General features: G+C 44.0%; 1 protein-coding gene across 2 annotated transcripts in view; it reads left to right on the forward strand.

Moving 5' to 3' along the window:
* Positions 1 to 16364, forward strand: part of scube3 (signal peptide, CUB domain, EGF-like 3) — a 71213-nt gene extending 54849 nt beyond the window's left edge. For both annotated transcript variants that reach the window (XM_070968561.1, XM_070968562.1), the window contains 15 exons: positions 706 to 828; positions 5459 to 5575; positions 9627 to 9749; positions 9875 to 9991; positions 10085 to 10180; positions 10326 to 10442; positions 10951 to 11112; positions 11315 to 11518; positions 12074 to 12235; positions 12329 to 12496; positions 12605 to 12766; positions 12854 to 13051; positions 13179 to 13331; positions 14333 to 14412; positions 14716 to 16364. In XM_070968561.1, the coding sequence (XP_070824662.1) occupies positions 706 to 828; positions 5459 to 5575; positions 9627 to 9749; positions 9875 to 9991; positions 10085 to 10180; positions 10326 to 10442; positions 10951 to 11112; positions 11315 to 11518; positions 12074 to 12235; positions 12329 to 12496; positions 12605 to 12766; positions 12854 to 13051; positions 13179 to 13331; positions 14333 to 14412; positions 14716 to 14868 (2135 nt within the window). In that variant the 3' untranslated portion in view covers positions 14869 to 16364. The remainder of the gene's footprint in view (positions 1 to 705; positions 829 to 5458; positions 5576 to 9626; positions 9750 to 9874; positions 9992 to 10084; positions 10181 to 10325; positions 10443 to 10950; positions 11113 to 11314; positions 11519 to 12073; positions 12236 to 12328; positions 12497 to 12604; positions 12767 to 12853; positions 13052 to 13178; positions 13332 to 14332; positions 14413 to 14715) is intronic.
* The last annotated feature ends 290 nt before the right edge of the window (positions 16365 to 16654 follow it).

Genomic DNA, 16654 nt, shown 5'->3' on the forward strand with positions numbered 1-16654 from the left:
CAGGAGGCTTTACTGTGTGAGAGCTGCATCCCATTACAGCCACACGCAAACTGATTTTAGCCCTTCTGAGGGCCAGTGAGGAAATCCTTGAAGCTCATTTCCAGTTTCTGCAAGACCGTCATGGCGAAACACGTCATCACCCCTTTTTAAATAGTTCTGCACCATTAGCCTGACTGCCTTTTTTTATATCTCCACCACACTGTTCAGCTTTAACAACTCAGCATTAACTTTTAAAGCAGCTATAATCAATATATATATATATATATATATCAAGCCCCAAACAGCTATTCCCCAACACTGCATTTCCCCTCAGCTCTACAGAGCATTTTTCTTCATCTTCATTGTTTTGGTTTTCCTGCTCCGAACTTATTTTGGTTTGGTTGTACCACTTTTATCACCGCTGCTGTGAGCTGCTGCTTTAAGCTGAAAAGCTCTGTACACAACCAACTACAAACGACAGACAAAGGAAGTGGCAAGCTGGTGAACATAGTGGAGCATTTAGCAGCTAAAGAGACAGATATCAGGAGTCGGTGGAGACCAAAACAGAGCTAAAAGAGAGGGACAAGTGTTGCTGTTGTTGGTCAGTGTTCACAGCTTGTTCCTCTGCCCCAAAGGGGCCAAGAAGCAGGTTCGAATTTCATTTTCTTCCTTTTTCTTTTGTCACAGGTGCTGTATAAACTCCTCTTGACGATTCTCTGTTCACAGATATCGATGAGTGCCGTCTTAACAATGGGGGATGTGATCATGTGTGTCGAAACACGGTGGGCAGCTTTGAGTGCAGCTGCAAGAAAGGCTACAAGCTGCTGACCAATGAGAGGACTTGTCAAGGTAGGTAGCCCTTTTGACAACCTGTTTCCAGGTAAAAGAATTTGTCCCCAGGAATGCTACCCAAAAGCATGTCATCAACACTTCCTTTCTTATAGTTAGTGATTTTTGTTTAGCAACAGTAAACTGAAACTGTCCTCCAAGTGGCACATAAATATGCTCCTTCCAGCCTGCAGAGAAGCCAAACCAGGCCTCTCTGGCCTGTTTGTCTGGTATATTTAGTGGTAGTCATCGCTCAGCAGGAGCTGGGAGGACTAGATGCAGAACAAATAAAGAATTTGCCATGGCCGAACACAGGTGTGAGGAATTAGAGCTCAAGCTCCAAAACCGCTGATTCTTGGATGAATCAAGCCACTACAGAAACATCTGGTGAGAGAAGACAGGCCGGCTAGAGCTGCAGAGCCTCTCTCCGAGTGGAAAAACAGATGACATGCTATTTTTTAAATTCTCTTTTCTTTATTGATGTGGTCCATCAATATCCAGCCTGGTACACATCAGTGTCATGCAATGTGTTCAGAATGGCTGCATTGAATCACACCACTCTGTACACAGTGCGTAAACATCTTATGTGGTCAGTGAAAATACACACTGTGTCACTGTGCTTTGCAGCCAGTTTCTCGTCACTTCAAATCTATTTTGTCGTTCTCTCATTATTTGGAGCCCAACAATGCAAAGTTTATTTTGCCCAAATAACACAGATAACTGAGAAAATGTGGTCCGTGCATGTAGGAATGTAAATCACAGCTTGTTGTCTGTGGCACCATGCCTTAACCAACTCAGCCATGTGCTGTTTGGGTGCACAGGGGCAACTTTGGAACAGTGTTGTCCTTGTTTGCCGCTGCGTGTTTTGTCTGGACAGAAGAGTTGTGATAAAGCTCACCTCCTGTTGAGTGAGGTGTTGCCTGGCTCACACGTACTCCACATTACTGAGTCACCTGTCTGCTCCTTATCCTCTGCTCTCATTCCTTTCATTTTTCTCACCCATGGGACAAGAGCCGGGCAAAATGAAAGCTCTCAATAAAAGCTATGCTTTGTCTTGATGCTTTCTGCTCTTTCTACTCCTGCTGTCAGTATGCAAATCTGTGATTAAAGGCGCACTTCAGGGATTTAGGATTGCACTCGGAGGACTCACAACAGACAGGCTGAAAAACATTGGTCACAGTCAAAGCAGCTGAGGCTTAGATATCCTGACTTTTAGTCTCCAGTATGGTGAAAGCTTCAAAAACACTGGATCCTTCATTCCCCATAGACTCTTTTCTTCTTTATTAGGTAATGAATTTACAAATAAGGCAGGATATTAAAGGCCCTGGACATGTGTCTTGAGTTGGAAAAAGCAAACATAAACATGAAAACCCACTAACTTTTGATGCTTTTTACAACAAATTCCAGTTGTGTTATAAATCCCTGAATGGTCATTTTTGTGATTTAAATCATTTATACACTTTCTGACATCACTATGATGTCATCAGGGTTACTTTCTCAGAGCAAACAAAACTCCTATAGAGTCACAAACATTATACATACATCATCAATAGGCTGATTTTCATGTGTATTGAATCTGTGGAATGCCCTTTTAAATTTCCCAAACATGGGTCTCTCTCATGAAGATGCATTGAGAGGCGGCAGATTAAAGGTGAGCTGCAGTGAATGCCATGGTGCTGTACTAAAGTTCTGTTAAGCGCTTGGCGTAGGGTCATGGCGCTCGGTAACACTTAAAGAGACGTTTGCGGTCTCCAAGAGGTGTTGAGATGTGTAAACTGAACTCTGGGTTTATCTCGGTTTAAACAGTCATGGTGTTTCCCAGCTGTCAGTGGACCATGGCCCATAAGTCAGGATGGGGCATGTCTGCTGAGCCCCTGCCAGCATTCCTCCGCCCCCAGCACCCTCCGAGGTCTCCTTCTCATCTCTTTCGCACTCCTAATCCGCATGAGGGCACTCAGGGAGATGTTCATCAGATGCAATGTTTTCTCCAGAGGGAACATCTATGATAGAGCTCTTGCCTGTTCTGTATAAACAACAGTGACCTTTGCTTGGTTTCAGCCAACCTCATTTCCCTGCCTAGAATTTTGCAAGAATTGGCCACCTGTTGAATTTGTACTCCAAACAAATTCTGCCAGCGTATCGCCAACAAGTTAGAATATCTACCCGTGCTGTAAGACACAAGGAAATGCACAGTTCCTCCCATTGGTCTTCCTTTCTTTCAGCTACCTTAGCAAAAACATATTAACACTGTTAGTAACGTTACACAATTAGCTATCCTTATAAGATGTTGCTAGATAGGCAACATTAGCATCAGTTTGGTATCAAACGTATTACGTTTACTCACCAACAGCTGGTGGAAAGTGACGCCAGCGTTAACTCTTGTGCTGTTTTTATGTCGATCACTTCTTTTCTTTACGCCTTCAGGGAAGTGTTAGTTCCTCGTCCCCCTTCAGAAAGGACTCTACAGCGACTCAATATCGCCTCTTGAGGTACAAAGTGGTATTACGAGACAGGATGGGCCAAGGCTAGCTGGTTAGCATGCTTCAGTAAATACCTCCACAACACAACACAATACATAGACATCATTGACGTAACATCAAAACTGTTATGTCTTCACATTCTGAAGTTAATTAATTTTTTTTTAATGTTTTAAGATAAAATTTTTAGACATAGCTCCATTAAAGTGATGATTGAGTCCTGACACTCTCAGTGAGTCGACAAATTAGCAGAGAAAAAGGAGAAGAAATAATTGATGGAAACTCTGATTTGTTATTTCCAGTGTAAGTGATGCCACTGTTCTTACTGTATCTTTCCATGGTCCCCTGCACGTACATCACCTCATGATGCAGTCTTGCCCACCCACTGCATACTTCACCTTATCTGCCTGGTAAATAAGGGTTGTAGTATCTGGAGTCCCAGATGTCTTCACACATCTCCTCTGTAATGTGGCACAACACGAAACTGTATAATGATAAGTTGCAGATCGACTTCTGGCGTCACTTATTGCAACATTTTTGGAGGCTTAACTCAGTCACCACGCCTAATTCCCAGAGCGTTTTAGACTCTTCACTTAAAAGTGTGATGAGCAAAGTTTACGCTTGAAATCAGTCAGTCTTGCAATGCCTCATGCAGCATGTGCAAGCCCATGCTGCTCTCATCTGCCGCTGCTGTTATGACTCTCCTGGGGCCACCAGCGGGAACAAACAGCGAGGACTGTATGAGTTTGTTCATAAAAAAGTTTTCGTCTTTATTTGTGCTCAGTTTTGTCCTGTCCTGAAAACATCTAAATTGTGTTTTTTGCTAAAAGTAGATATATTTGAAACTCATGAACATCAACCTGCGAGTCTTCTCCAAAGCTTGTGTGCTCTTTTGTCAGCTGATCATTTACTGTAATAAACTTTTAATCTCAGCACATTTTCATCTTATCGATGCTTCTTGTCGAGATGTCAAAGATGTCTTCCCTGTCTGAGTTCAGCTGTATTGTACGTGAAGGGTAATGCCCAGTGTGAATATTTTGTGCTTATGCTCATACAACTATGCAAGATTTCTGCAGACATTTATCAGTCTGTCTTCTTGGTTTCTTCAAGCTAACCCATTATTTAACTGAACTCCTGTAATTGCTGTGAAATACCTGCATCATCTGTTTGATGGTGGTTGGCGCTGCCTCATAACCCAGAGGAGGCTCCGATATGGTGGATGAAAGCATGATATTCCTGGGAAAATCCTGGGAACCTTTCTTAACTTAGCCAATTAGACATCCAGCAAAGTAAAAGCTCATCCCCATTTTCTCCCAGCATGTGCTGCCTGGGCTTGACACAGATTATCGCTGACATTAAAGGAAACCTTGATCGTCGTAAAACCAAATGTCCTCCATCTCCTGTGGCTTCATGTATCAATCCTTGTGGTCTTTGAGCCTGTGACATTTAATTGACTTATCAGGATGCATGCTTACGAGAGCAGAAAAGCTCAAACAGATAAGACTGAGAGGCGACTGACAGGCAGGAAGGAGCGGCTGCGATACGGATTTGCAGGTGTGATGAAGCTGATGGGGTCAAACGGACCAAAGACGCTAAAATCAGGCCTCTTCCTATCTGCATCTAACACATTTATCTAAATACAATGATTGCTGTTTTTCATAACGATGCTTATATACACAAGACCTCAGAACAAACGAATGAGAGGTCCGATTATGGGGTTTCTAAAATCACTGGCTCATTTATGCTATAGTTAAAAGGAGACAAAGGGAGGTGATTGGCAGGTTCTACGTGGAGAGAAAAAAAGGCACTTCAGCTCCTTTTATCAGGTGAAGAGCACACTGTCTTCTGACTCCTGCTGTGGCTGCTTGTTATTTCAAAAATACTTTGAAAATTCCATTTCAGTGCATCGAAATGGAAAAGTGCAGACTCCGGGAGGTCAACCACTCTGCCGAGTAACAAACAGAAGATGTCTTCCTTTCAAAATAAACTTTTTTTTGTTGCGACATGTGACTTGACCCACTGCAATTGGTGACAAACAATACAATACAGCACAAAGGATGAAAACAGGAAAATGTGCCATGACGGGGCGATGGAAGAGTCCTGTTTGAAAAATCGATCTTTTGTGTGATTTGTTGAGCTGAAGTTTCTAACAGCGTGTCTTTCTCTCCACACAGATATTGACGAGTGCTCTTTTGACCGCGCCTGTGACCACTTTTGTGTCAACTCTGCTGGCAGTTTCCAGTGTCTCTGTCATAAAGGCTACGTCCTCTACGGCCTTGCACACTGTGGAGGTGAGCCAGCACCTCTGTTCCCCTTGTCTCTTAAATATCCTGTCCATCACTCTCTGTCTGCATCCGACACCTCTTTGCTAACCCTCCATTAGCCGCTCTTATGTTTGGCATGAAAAATATTGCTACAGCTGAAATAGATCATTAATGTTCATATAAATTTCCACTGACAACTTCACATCTTCAATATGCGGTGTTTATTTAAAGACCATACCGGATAGTTTTGGCTGATAAATGAAAGCATTTTATACACTTCCAGGGCATACTTTAATCTTTTGGTTTGGTTTCTAAAGACTGAAATATCCAAACAACTCATGGATGGATTGCCATAAAATAATGTGCAGACATTCATGGTTCGCAGAAGATGAATCCACATCTACACACATTCATAATCTCCTCCGCTTTGATGACCCCTTTACATTTCTTGTAGCGCCACCATCAGGCCAGTTTGTCCAATCATTTGGTTTATGTCCAAATACCTGCAAAAAGATTATTCTTACTAGTCTCTCCTGTGCTTTGTGTTTAGCACTAATTAGCAAATGTTAGCATGCTAACTTGCTAAACTACTGTGGTTATCATGATTACCTGGTAGGAGCGCCTCGGTAGCTGAATGGTCACAACTGTTGCTGGTTCGATTCCAGCCAGTGACCTTTGTTGTACGTCACACTCGTCTCGCTCTCCCCCCATTTCCTGTCTGCCTCCTCATCTAGTATGGTCAAAGAAAGGCAGAAATACCCCCACCCCCCAAAAAAACCATCATGCCTGCTAAACATCAGCATGTTAGCTCATTGCCATTGTTAGCATGCCGATCATAGCATTTAACTCACAGAAACACTGTGTCTCCCGCTCGTCTGGCTGCCGACTCGAGAAAATCAACTTGACTAGCCAACTTGAAACATCATGAAAAGTGATTAGCAAAGTGTTTAGCAAATCAGTGGCTCTTAAAAAAAACACCCACCTTACTTGACTTTTGCTTGCTCTCAAACAAATCAACATTAGTTTTTTCAGTCTCAGTGGGTTGTTATTGTTTATCTATTCACCAGCTGACTCATACATCTGGATGTCAAAGCATCCTTAAAAAATAAAAGCATGGAAAAGTCCCTGCACACGCCTGCATTCTTATGTAATAACTAAATGCATCTAAAAGACTCTGATGGATTAGTTATCTCAAGCCCGTTTTAAGTTTCTGCAAGTTGATTTTCAAATAGGCTGAAATGAGCTGAAACAGGTTGCCGCCTGGAAGGCAGGAAATCAATCTAAGAACGTACGCTACACTTGGCAGTAATGTAAAGTGTGTACTATTTGTGATGTAGTTAATGGACTAAAACATGAAAAATCTGCAGTTATGGTCCTTCAAGGTGGAGTATGACCATGTCCTTCAAACATTAGCAGGTACCTACTGTACTCTGGTGTGGAACAGATAGTGGGAACAGCCTTTGGTGTCGGGAGGAGGTGTGGGGGGGCACGTCAGATCTGCCTGGCAGGCAGCAAGAGGCCCGCCAGAGCACATCAGGGTGTTGCACCGTCCCTTTGATGGAGTGCATATCACCACTTAGAATCTGCTGCTGTCTCCAGCGCCTCAGGGCCTCGCAGTAGTTCTGGGAGAGACAGAGAGAGACAGCATATGTACTCGAAATACATGGCTTCGCAGTGATTTGTTCAGGTTTTTTTTTTTTGTTTTTTTTTTTCCTGTAGTTTGACAGGTCTACTGATCAGGAATGTTGCAACAGAATGTAGAATGAGGAATTTTACTGAGACTAGAGGGCAGTAACGTGTAGCTGTATGCAACCACGGGACTGCACAGACACAGCAGTGCAGTTAGTTTCACCGTCAAACAGTAAAAATGGCAGGCACACCATGCTCACACTACATGTCCACCTGAGGACATGGTTGCATGTTTTTCCCCTCTTTGTCCTGTCTGTATCTCTGCTGTCACAACCTGATAAAGGTAAAAATGCCCTAAAAAGGTCTTTTTTTTGTTTGTTTGTTTTTTTTTGACTATACAAGTGCTACATGCTGTAAGTGGGCAAAATAACAGGAACATTTCAGTTTTATGCAGTCCATTAAAGTGACTCAGCAAAAATTCCACCTATTTGAAACTCATAAAGTGCTTTGTTGAAACTAGTCGATGCTGGATTGTATTATATCATAAATGCTTGCTTTTATTTCATCCACCCCCTTACATATGGTTAGAGTTACACAATCTATAGCTGTAAGAGGTTCATGGGATCATTCTCTACAAAGGCAGCTGTCAGTTCATGTAATAAAAGCACCAGAATTGGATTTGTAAGGCTTTTACTCACATGATGGACTGTGATCAGGCCACGCGGAGCTGCTGAGAGGAGACAAGATGGTCAGGCTTTAATGGCTCTCTATACCATTGTTGAGAGAGCCGTTGATGAATGATTTCCTCTCACTTTTCATTGGTGCTGTCGGAACTGTTGGATAACCCCGGAGATTTAAGGCGCTCCCTGTTGTACTTTCTCACTCCATAACCATGGTTATGTTATTCCCTGTGTGGTTTATCAACCGAAATATAGCTGCCAAACAATCCAGAAAGCTGCGCTCAGTGTTTAACAATAGGCTCACCCTAAACAAACCCAATTAGGTCAGTGACCTGCTGTCAGGCATTGTGCGGAGGCCTGTCAACATTCCTCCCAAGTGAGAGTATGTCCAGCCATTCTCCCTCTCAGCTAGCAAAACAATCCACTCATTTTTGCTTGTAGGGTAAGAAAATAGACTCAGAGCAGTTGTGACTAAATACTTTGTGAGTGTTTTTGAATTTACCTCACTCGATCCAGCCAGAATTCACCTCAACAGAAACACTTTCTTCTGCTCCTGACATGTATGTACACATAGAAAGTTTAATCCCCCGAAACCGCACAGAGGTGAAGCTGGTCCGTCCAGACTGAGCGTGGAGAAGATTCCTCACGCTACCATGTTGTTTGGACTGGGAGCCGCTGATGCCGATGAATAAGCACACAAGAGCGATTAAAATTTAACATAACATTTCCGTGAACTCCCCAACCCCGTCCCGGAATCGTCCCTCTCCGTTTCACAAAGCAATTGTTGAGTCTAAATGTCAATTTGTCTTTTTTTGTTCTGCCCTCTCTCTTGACTCATGTCTGCACTCCTCTGTGAGAGCACGCTAAGAAAAAGAGTGATCTGGAGAAAGGTCAGAATGCATTTATTTGGTTACATTTCAAGTATGGGAGGAACAAAGAAGTCAAAACAACAGTCGCTGGCAGATGAACTCTGCCGCCATCAGATATTCATTAGAGTTCTTTGTCCTTTAAATTGAGTGCTTTGATGCAGAGGATAAGCAGCACATCTCTCACAACATTTCCAAGCCACTCTGGCTGCACAGCGGCAGAGCGCTGTTGATGAAGTCATCATCTTCTTCAGGGAGCGCAGAGGCACGCCGACTGTTTTTATTCAGGGTGAATAATTGAATGAGACAAGGAAGAGCATTTCATATCAGCAGGCCAGATCATCAATCACTGCCATTATCTGCATCTCTTTTCTGGTGTCTCCGCCGCTTGTCCGCTGCCTGCCGCATCCTCAGCTCTGCTCGCTAAACTAATTTTCTGTCTGGCGTCAATGGCAGCCAGCCTGCATCTGGATCCCGGATGCTTTTTAGTGGTTTTAGCTCAGCGAGTGTTTGAAAAGGTGATTATAATTTAGTGCTCACCGCAAGTCTTCCTCGCTGAAGAGCGAGGCCGTTTTGACCGTGAAATTGAATGTGGCGACATCAAAACGAGGAATCACTTCTGTTTACACGCCAACACATTAATCTTCCCAGAATGTGACTCTCTGACAGGATGCAGTGAACTGACCTCCCCTCATTCACAGCTGGGCTCTTTCTTAATAGGCCAGTTCCTCTTTGATTTTATTCCACAAAATTGACTCCAGATCTTTTTGGATTGACCACAGTGTTTCTGATTTTATTGTCCTTGAATGTTTTTATGTTCTTAGAAATCAAGCAGGGTGGCTGAGGACAATGAGTCCTCTTTTAGCAATCTCGCTCACTAAATGCTAACATGTTTGTTCACAGATATTGATGAATGCAGTATAAATCGTGGAGGTTGTAAATATGGATGCATCAACACTCTGGGGAGCTACGAGTGTACCTGTCCAGCAGGGTACAAGCTGCACTGGAACAGGAAGGACTGTGTTGGTATGTAGCAGCACTGCCCCCCTGTGGTGAAATCACAGACACACAGTCCTCATGGCCGTGCCTGGATGATTTCTCTCACTCTCTCAGCTTTCTTTGTGATTCTGTGCGGGTTTATTTCCCCTCAGAGCTGGTGAAATGTCCTCCTGGACTTGTAGCACCGAAGGCCACGCTGACGTGCAGCAAGACGGGCAAGAAAGAGAGCTGCTCCCTCACCTGCGCCTCGAAGGCTCACTATCTGGCAGGTACGTCGCCCAGAGTTTGAGTGCAGTTGCAAAACAGCAAACAGAAATCCTTTTTTAAGTCAGAGTGTTTTCTTCATGTGTGACCTTTCGCAGAGTCTGACAGCAGCTACTCAGTCAGCTGTGGCATCCCCATCCTCAGAGGGAAGTCCCCCGCCAGGCTCAACTCCAGCAGCAGTCAGGGCTGCATAGGTTCGCTGCCCTCCACATTCTATAAGCAAGCACTTTTCAACAGTCCTGTCAGTCGGTCACAGCTGCACAGACAGTCTGTGTTTTGCTGTGGCAGCGGTGTGATGTTGCCATGTGCTCCTTCCCACTGTGCTGTGTTTGTCTGTAGAGACTTTGGCCCCTCCAGTGAAGCAGACGGCTTCTTTCAAGATTAAAAACGCCAAATGTCACCTGCACCCGAAGCTGACCGGCAGGACGGAGGACAGAGGACGGACACTTGGACCAGGTCAGCCTTAGTCCAAGTGTGCTGCTGTGTACACATGCTGTTATTTTATAGAAACCTAAAGGCATGTAATCAAACAATTAGTCAATTAATTGATTAGTCAGTTGACAGAAAATTAACTGTTTCGTAATGGATTCATTATTTTAATGATTTCTCAAGCAAATATGTCAAATATTCACCGGTGCCAGCAAATCAAATGTGAGGGTCTGCTGCTGTTCTTTGTCATGTAAGACATGTTGGTTCTGGCACATCAGTTTTTTTCACAACTTTCTGACATGATATAGACAAAACAATCAGTCAGTTAACTGAGAAAAGAATGGGCATGACGAATCAATAATGAAAACAATCGTTAGTTGCAGCCCTGATGTAGCTACTAATGAGTCATACCTTCAAGGAAATTATAGTCCTTAATTCTCCAACATTAGTCATTTTGTTCATGTGTGATTGGGGTTCACTCACATATCTCACACGGCATTTCCTCACAGACAGTGTGATATCGTGTCGTCCACAGGAGGCGGGCAGCCCTGCAGCAACTGCCTGGTGACGTTTGTCAACCTCAAATGCGACTCGTCTAAGAAGGCGAAAGGGCGACGTGCTCGCAACCCCACCAACAAAGAGGTAACGCGCATCACTTTGGAGCTGGAGGCTGAGGTCAAACCTGGAGACACGACAGGTCAGTCATCTCATCTGAAGCAGTCACTGCCTGCGTTCATCTTTTTACTGTGCAGCCAGCAGATTGTCATTAGTCAAAGCATGCAGCCTAATGTACACTGCACAGCAACAGCTCATTTTTATAATTAAGTCTAACACATGCTGGGAGGACCTTCTGTGTGCTGGTGACTGAATCACTGTATGTTTTATTTATCCATAACCAGGGAGCTGCAACCTCAGCTGCCTCAGGCAGCGCATGGAGAAGCAGGTGAAGACGTACATCAAAGCTCTGAAGAAGTCCATCAACCAGGAGCGCTTCCTGATCCGAGTTGCTGGTTTGGAATACGAGGTGGCGCAGAAACTTCCCCAGGCTGCTCCCATTCAGGAGAACTGCGGCCCGGGCTGGGAGAGAGACAGCGGACGATGTGGTAAGACCGGAGAGCTGGACCAGGGGTGTCCACTTTATTAGGGACACCTGGACAGTCAATACAAGTGTTTTACCGTATAGCCGACCTTTATGATGCTTTATTGTTTAGTTTTTGTTGAATCTGTTGTAGAGGTATTAATTTAATTAATTAAAATAATGTGTTAGCACTGAGGTTTTGATTAAATGTGGTGTTGCACTGAACTGAATTATACTTTCTAATATTCTGCCTCCTTCATGCATTTGAATAGGAAGGACAAAAAAATTAGAGACAACTCTCAATAAAATAAAGTCCAGTACAACACCACCTTTATGACCTCAGTAATAAACATATAATTGAATTTACAAATTCACATTATGACCTTAATAAATATATATATTATGGTGGGGCTGTTGTATTGGACTGTACCTAATAAAATGGCCACTGAGTACTGGGTCACCTGTGCATCAGCCAAAAAACTGACCATCAAAACAGAGCTCGAGGCTCATCTTTCTGTCTTTAACTGATTCAAGTGAAGTGTGTCGTCTCTGACCGCAGCCGTTGTGGGTATTCTCTCAGTCAGATGCTTGCCGGGGTCTTACTACCACGGCGAGCAGGAGCGTTGCGTCCAGTGTCCGCCCGGCACTTTCCAGGAGAAGGAGGGGCAGCTGGCCTGCGACCTCTGTCCCGGCAGTGACGGCCACGGGCCTGTCGGGGCCCGGAACATCTCCTCCTGTGCAGGTAGTTTAAAGTCTCGGGGTTAAACGTGTGTCTTTGATCCTGTGAACTGTCCTTCAGTCCAGCTTCTCTCTGTGTTCTGCACGTCAAACCCAGGCCAGTGTCCAACGGGGTACTTCTCCAGCGACGGGTTCAAGCCTTGTCAGCCGTGCCCTCAGGGCGCCTACCAGCCGGATTTGGGACGGACCCTGTGCTTCCCCTGTGGAGGAGGACTGAGCACCAAGCGGGAAGGTGCCAGCTCCTTCCATGATTGTGAAGTCAAAGGTCAGTTTTGGCTCTTTTTATGCAACCATGGAAGGAATATCTGTTCAAATAACCTGCAAAATCTTACTTAATGCACTTAATGTGCATCTTCATGCTTCTGCCCTGCAGTCCAGTGCTCTCCAGGTCATTACTACAACACCAGTGTACACCGGTGCATCCGCTGCCCGGTGGGGACGTATCAGACAGAGTTCAGACAGAACTACTGTATTTCCTGCCCTGGGAACACCACCACTGATTTTGACGGTGCCACGAGTGTCTCGCAGTGCAAGAGTGAGAATGAAAATTACTGTTTTGTGTTTCTAGATTTTTTTTTAAACATGAGCTGGAAACTAATTTGTATTGTTTGTGTGCGTCTAGACAGGCAATGCGGTGGTGAGATGGGCGAATTCATGGGTTACATTGAGTCACCTAACTATCCCGGTAATTACCCTGCTAATGTGGAGTGCATTTGGAACATCAACCCGCCCAGCAAGCGCAAGATCCTAATCGTGGTGCCAGAGATTTTCCTGCCCTCAGAGGACGAGTGTGGAGATGTGCTGGTTATGAGGAAGAACTGTGAGTGACTCTTTCCGGTTGCTGGTACAGTGGAATTGACTGTTTATGCTGAGAATAATTGCATCAAACAAGGAGCAGTTCTGTAAACCTGATTATTCACCATTGTCCCCCCTTGTGCCCCTGCAAGGGTCAGCCACATCCATCACCACCTACGAGACGTGTCAGACGTACGAGCGGCCGATCGCCTTCACAGCTCGCTCCAGACGCCTCTGGATCAACTTCAAGTCCAATGAGGCCAACAGCGCCCGGGGCTTTCAGATCCCCTATGTTACTTATGATGGTATGTAGCTCGTTCATCACACCAGCTGGCTTTTATCATTAACTGTCACATCTATGAAATGAAACATGCATTTGTTTTCTTGCTTACCTCTCGTGGTCACGAGCCATGCAGATCATCTTGGTTTTTTAATTTGTGCAGCTTTTGAGATGTCCACCTCCACACATGAAGTGACAAAGAACAAATGCAGCACATGCACAGAATAAAGCTAGAAATGCAATTCTAAACTAGTGTGTTTTGAGGAGTTTTAAATGAGGATAGACAGCTGGCTTGCCTGATCTGCTCTGGCAGGTCTTTCCACAGTCGCGGAGCTCTGAGTGCGAAGGCCTGATGGTCTCAGATCAGGTCAGAAACATAGTCACACATGCTCAGCAGGACATTTTACAGTTGAAAAATAAACTCGTCAGCCCCCTCTGGTGGACAAACTATGTAACTGCGACAGTTTCTAAATCACTTCAAACAAATCTGTCTTGCAATTTCCTGTTGCCTGAGCTATCAGTCTAGCTCTGCTTACAACACTGAAGACACAGCCCGTCTTTCCGGGAGCAGTGTCCTGGTTTCTCTCAGTACCGCACAGCCCTCTAAATAGTTCCTGTGACAACTGTTGACAGTGTGTTCTGCGGTTTTACCTGAAGTAACAGGCCCACTGCTGCTGCTGAGGAAAAAAAGATGCTGCAGCATGAATTTTTTAAAGTAATTTCTGTGAGAGCCGCAAACAGATTTCTATCCACCTCCATCGATCGAGGTGGAAATCTCAGCTGGATATCTCAAAACCAGGGAAAATAAAACCAAAAGTATGAGCATTGCTGTGAGGAAACATGCTGTTTGTAATGTGGGTGAACTGGCTCTTTCATGTCACAGTACAGCTTTTACTTTTAATGGTCTGAAAGGACTTTTTCAAGCCTGTGCATTCATATTATTTCACCACCTGACCTGTTTTTTGGATACACATGTCCCGATTTCAGCACTTCAAATTGTGTTTTGTGCTATTTTTCTGAATTCAGAGGACTACGAGCAGCTTGTAGAGGACATAGTGCGAGATGGAAGACTGTACGCCTCAGAAAACCATCAAGAAATCCTCAAGGTTAGCGGTTTTACTTCTTACTGTTTTGAATTCTGCCTTCATTCATTGTTGGTGCATAAAACCTGAGCGAGGCGAGTCAGTGAAGCAATAAGCAATTATTCAGTGATGCACATGAAAGGTGTCCTGGACAAACATAGTTCTTGTATGAGTCAGACGGTGCATCAGTATTGAAGATTTGTTAATGTCGTCTTATGGTAGGTGAGTAATTAGTTTTGCAGCATTGCGTAAGAGCTTCAAACCATTGTTGAAGACAGAAATCTGTGTTTCTGTGTCACGTTTACACCTGTCTGCTCTTCCCTGCAGGATAAAAAACTGATTAAGACTCTTTTTGATGTGCTGGCTCACCCAAACAACTACTTTAAGTACACCACTCGGGAGTCCAACGAGATGCTTCCTCGCTCCTTCATACGCCTCATAAGCAGCAAAGTGTCGGCTTTCCTGCGACCTTACAAGTAAAACGCCGCTCAGCTGCTGAGGCACCGGATCATGACCCCCCCCTCCCTCCCTCCCTGACATCCCCCTCCACCTACAGGCCACACCCCGCAACTCCCACAGGACTTCAAACATACTAGTATGTTTACCTTCTCTTATTTTTTTTCCCATAGGCTTCGACAATAAACACTATGCAGACCTGAGAAATACTGAAAATCATTTGTCTTTTAGGTTTTTTTAGTCGGCGTCCATTCAGAACAGGTCTGCAGCCCCGAGCTCAAGCATTTAGTGGGGATGTAGAGTATGTGAGTGGGTTTGGTTTCTATTGTGTTGTGCAATGAAACCACAAAAAGAAAAAGAAAACAATAGAAACGCCCATTTCAGACAGTAGGAGTGATTTGAGCTTGTATTTGTCTAAATGAGCGGTCTGAGCTCCAACTCCTACCATTAAGTATGACTGTAAGTGTTGTGTAAGTGTTGTGTAACCCTGGTTCCATCTTCAGCGTCTGCGTGCTGTCCTCGAGGAGGAGCGGCTGTTAAATTCATGTCGCAGCTGCGCCTCCACGTCGTTCAAAGCCTTACTATATTTGAGCTCTTAGAGCAGTTTCCAAGGGTCTTACTGTTAAAACAGTTAATCTATGTTTTGTTCCGTCTGTCTAGACTCTACTGACGTTTTCCAGCCTTCAGATCATTTCTGTTGCTCTTTTTTAATCTAAGCCAACTTAAAAACAAACACAAAAAAAGCTGGTTTATTGATCCAGGAACATAGTGGACATTTGGGAGATGAATAACAAACTAATAATGGTGAGAGCCACAGAAATGAGATAATGTGATGTCTAGTGGAACATGTCTCAGAGAGAGAGAGAGAGAGAGAGAAATGTCTTTGAGGGACATTATGTTTGCTGCTTCTTTTAAAAGGTCACTTTAATTCTTCAATCTCATATTGTCTTTCTGATGTACTCCACACTAATAGTCTCTAGGTTTGAAACAAAAAGGAAGCTCCACACCTGAAATACTTCAGTTCTTCCTCACAGTAAGTCAATAATCTCACATTGCCCGTCCATCTGTGGACGACCAGTTTTAGCGTGGTTTTATTTCAATCTTGTAAATAATGAAAATAAATTAGACGAGGGTTGAATTCTTTGATCCTAATTTTCTTTCGCAGGACCCCCCCCTTCAAAAAAAAGAAAGGAAAAAAAAAAAGTCACTTGATGTCCCGCCCATCTCAAATCCAAAGACAGCCCCCACCCCCCCAAAAACACCCCACTCACATTTTAATCTGTCCCAATGAAGACAGCTCTTCCAAAGACCGCCCAGGAAAAGGGCGGGTCGCTTTGTTTTGTGCACTAAATTCAGAACACGCCGTCCCGTCGTAGTACAAAGTGCAATGAATACCACACCCTAAATTTTGGTTACACCCAGCTGTGACCCCAAACAAAGCCTGTGAAATGTTTTAGGCTGCAGTCGTGCCAAGACAAGTATTTATCAGTCACTACGGGCAGAGAAAAACTTACGAAAAATGTAGAAAATATTCTTTGTGAGTTCAAAACAGGGTAAAATAAGTAAAAATCTAATGTTATAATTAATAGTTAAAGTAATAGTTCAACATTTTTAGGAAATGCGCTTATTTGCTTTCTTGTCAAAGAATCAGACGAGTTAAACGCTACATGAAGGTACAGCCATGTGACAGTTAGCTTAGCTTAGCATAAAGGCTGGAAACAGGGGGAAACGGCTAGCCAGGCTCTTTAAAGGAAACAGAATCTGCACGTCGGCACCTTTAAAGCTCACTAATTAACACGTTTCATCTCAG

This window comes from Chaetodon trifascialis, chromosome 8, assembly GCF_039877785.1.
Source record: "Chaetodon trifascialis isolate fChaTrf1 chromosome 8, fChaTrf1.hap1, whole genome shotgun sequence".
Classification (NCBI taxonomy): domain Eukaryota; kingdom Metazoa; phylum Chordata; class Actinopteri; order Chaetodontiformes; family Chaetodontidae; genus Chaetodon; species Chaetodon trifascialis.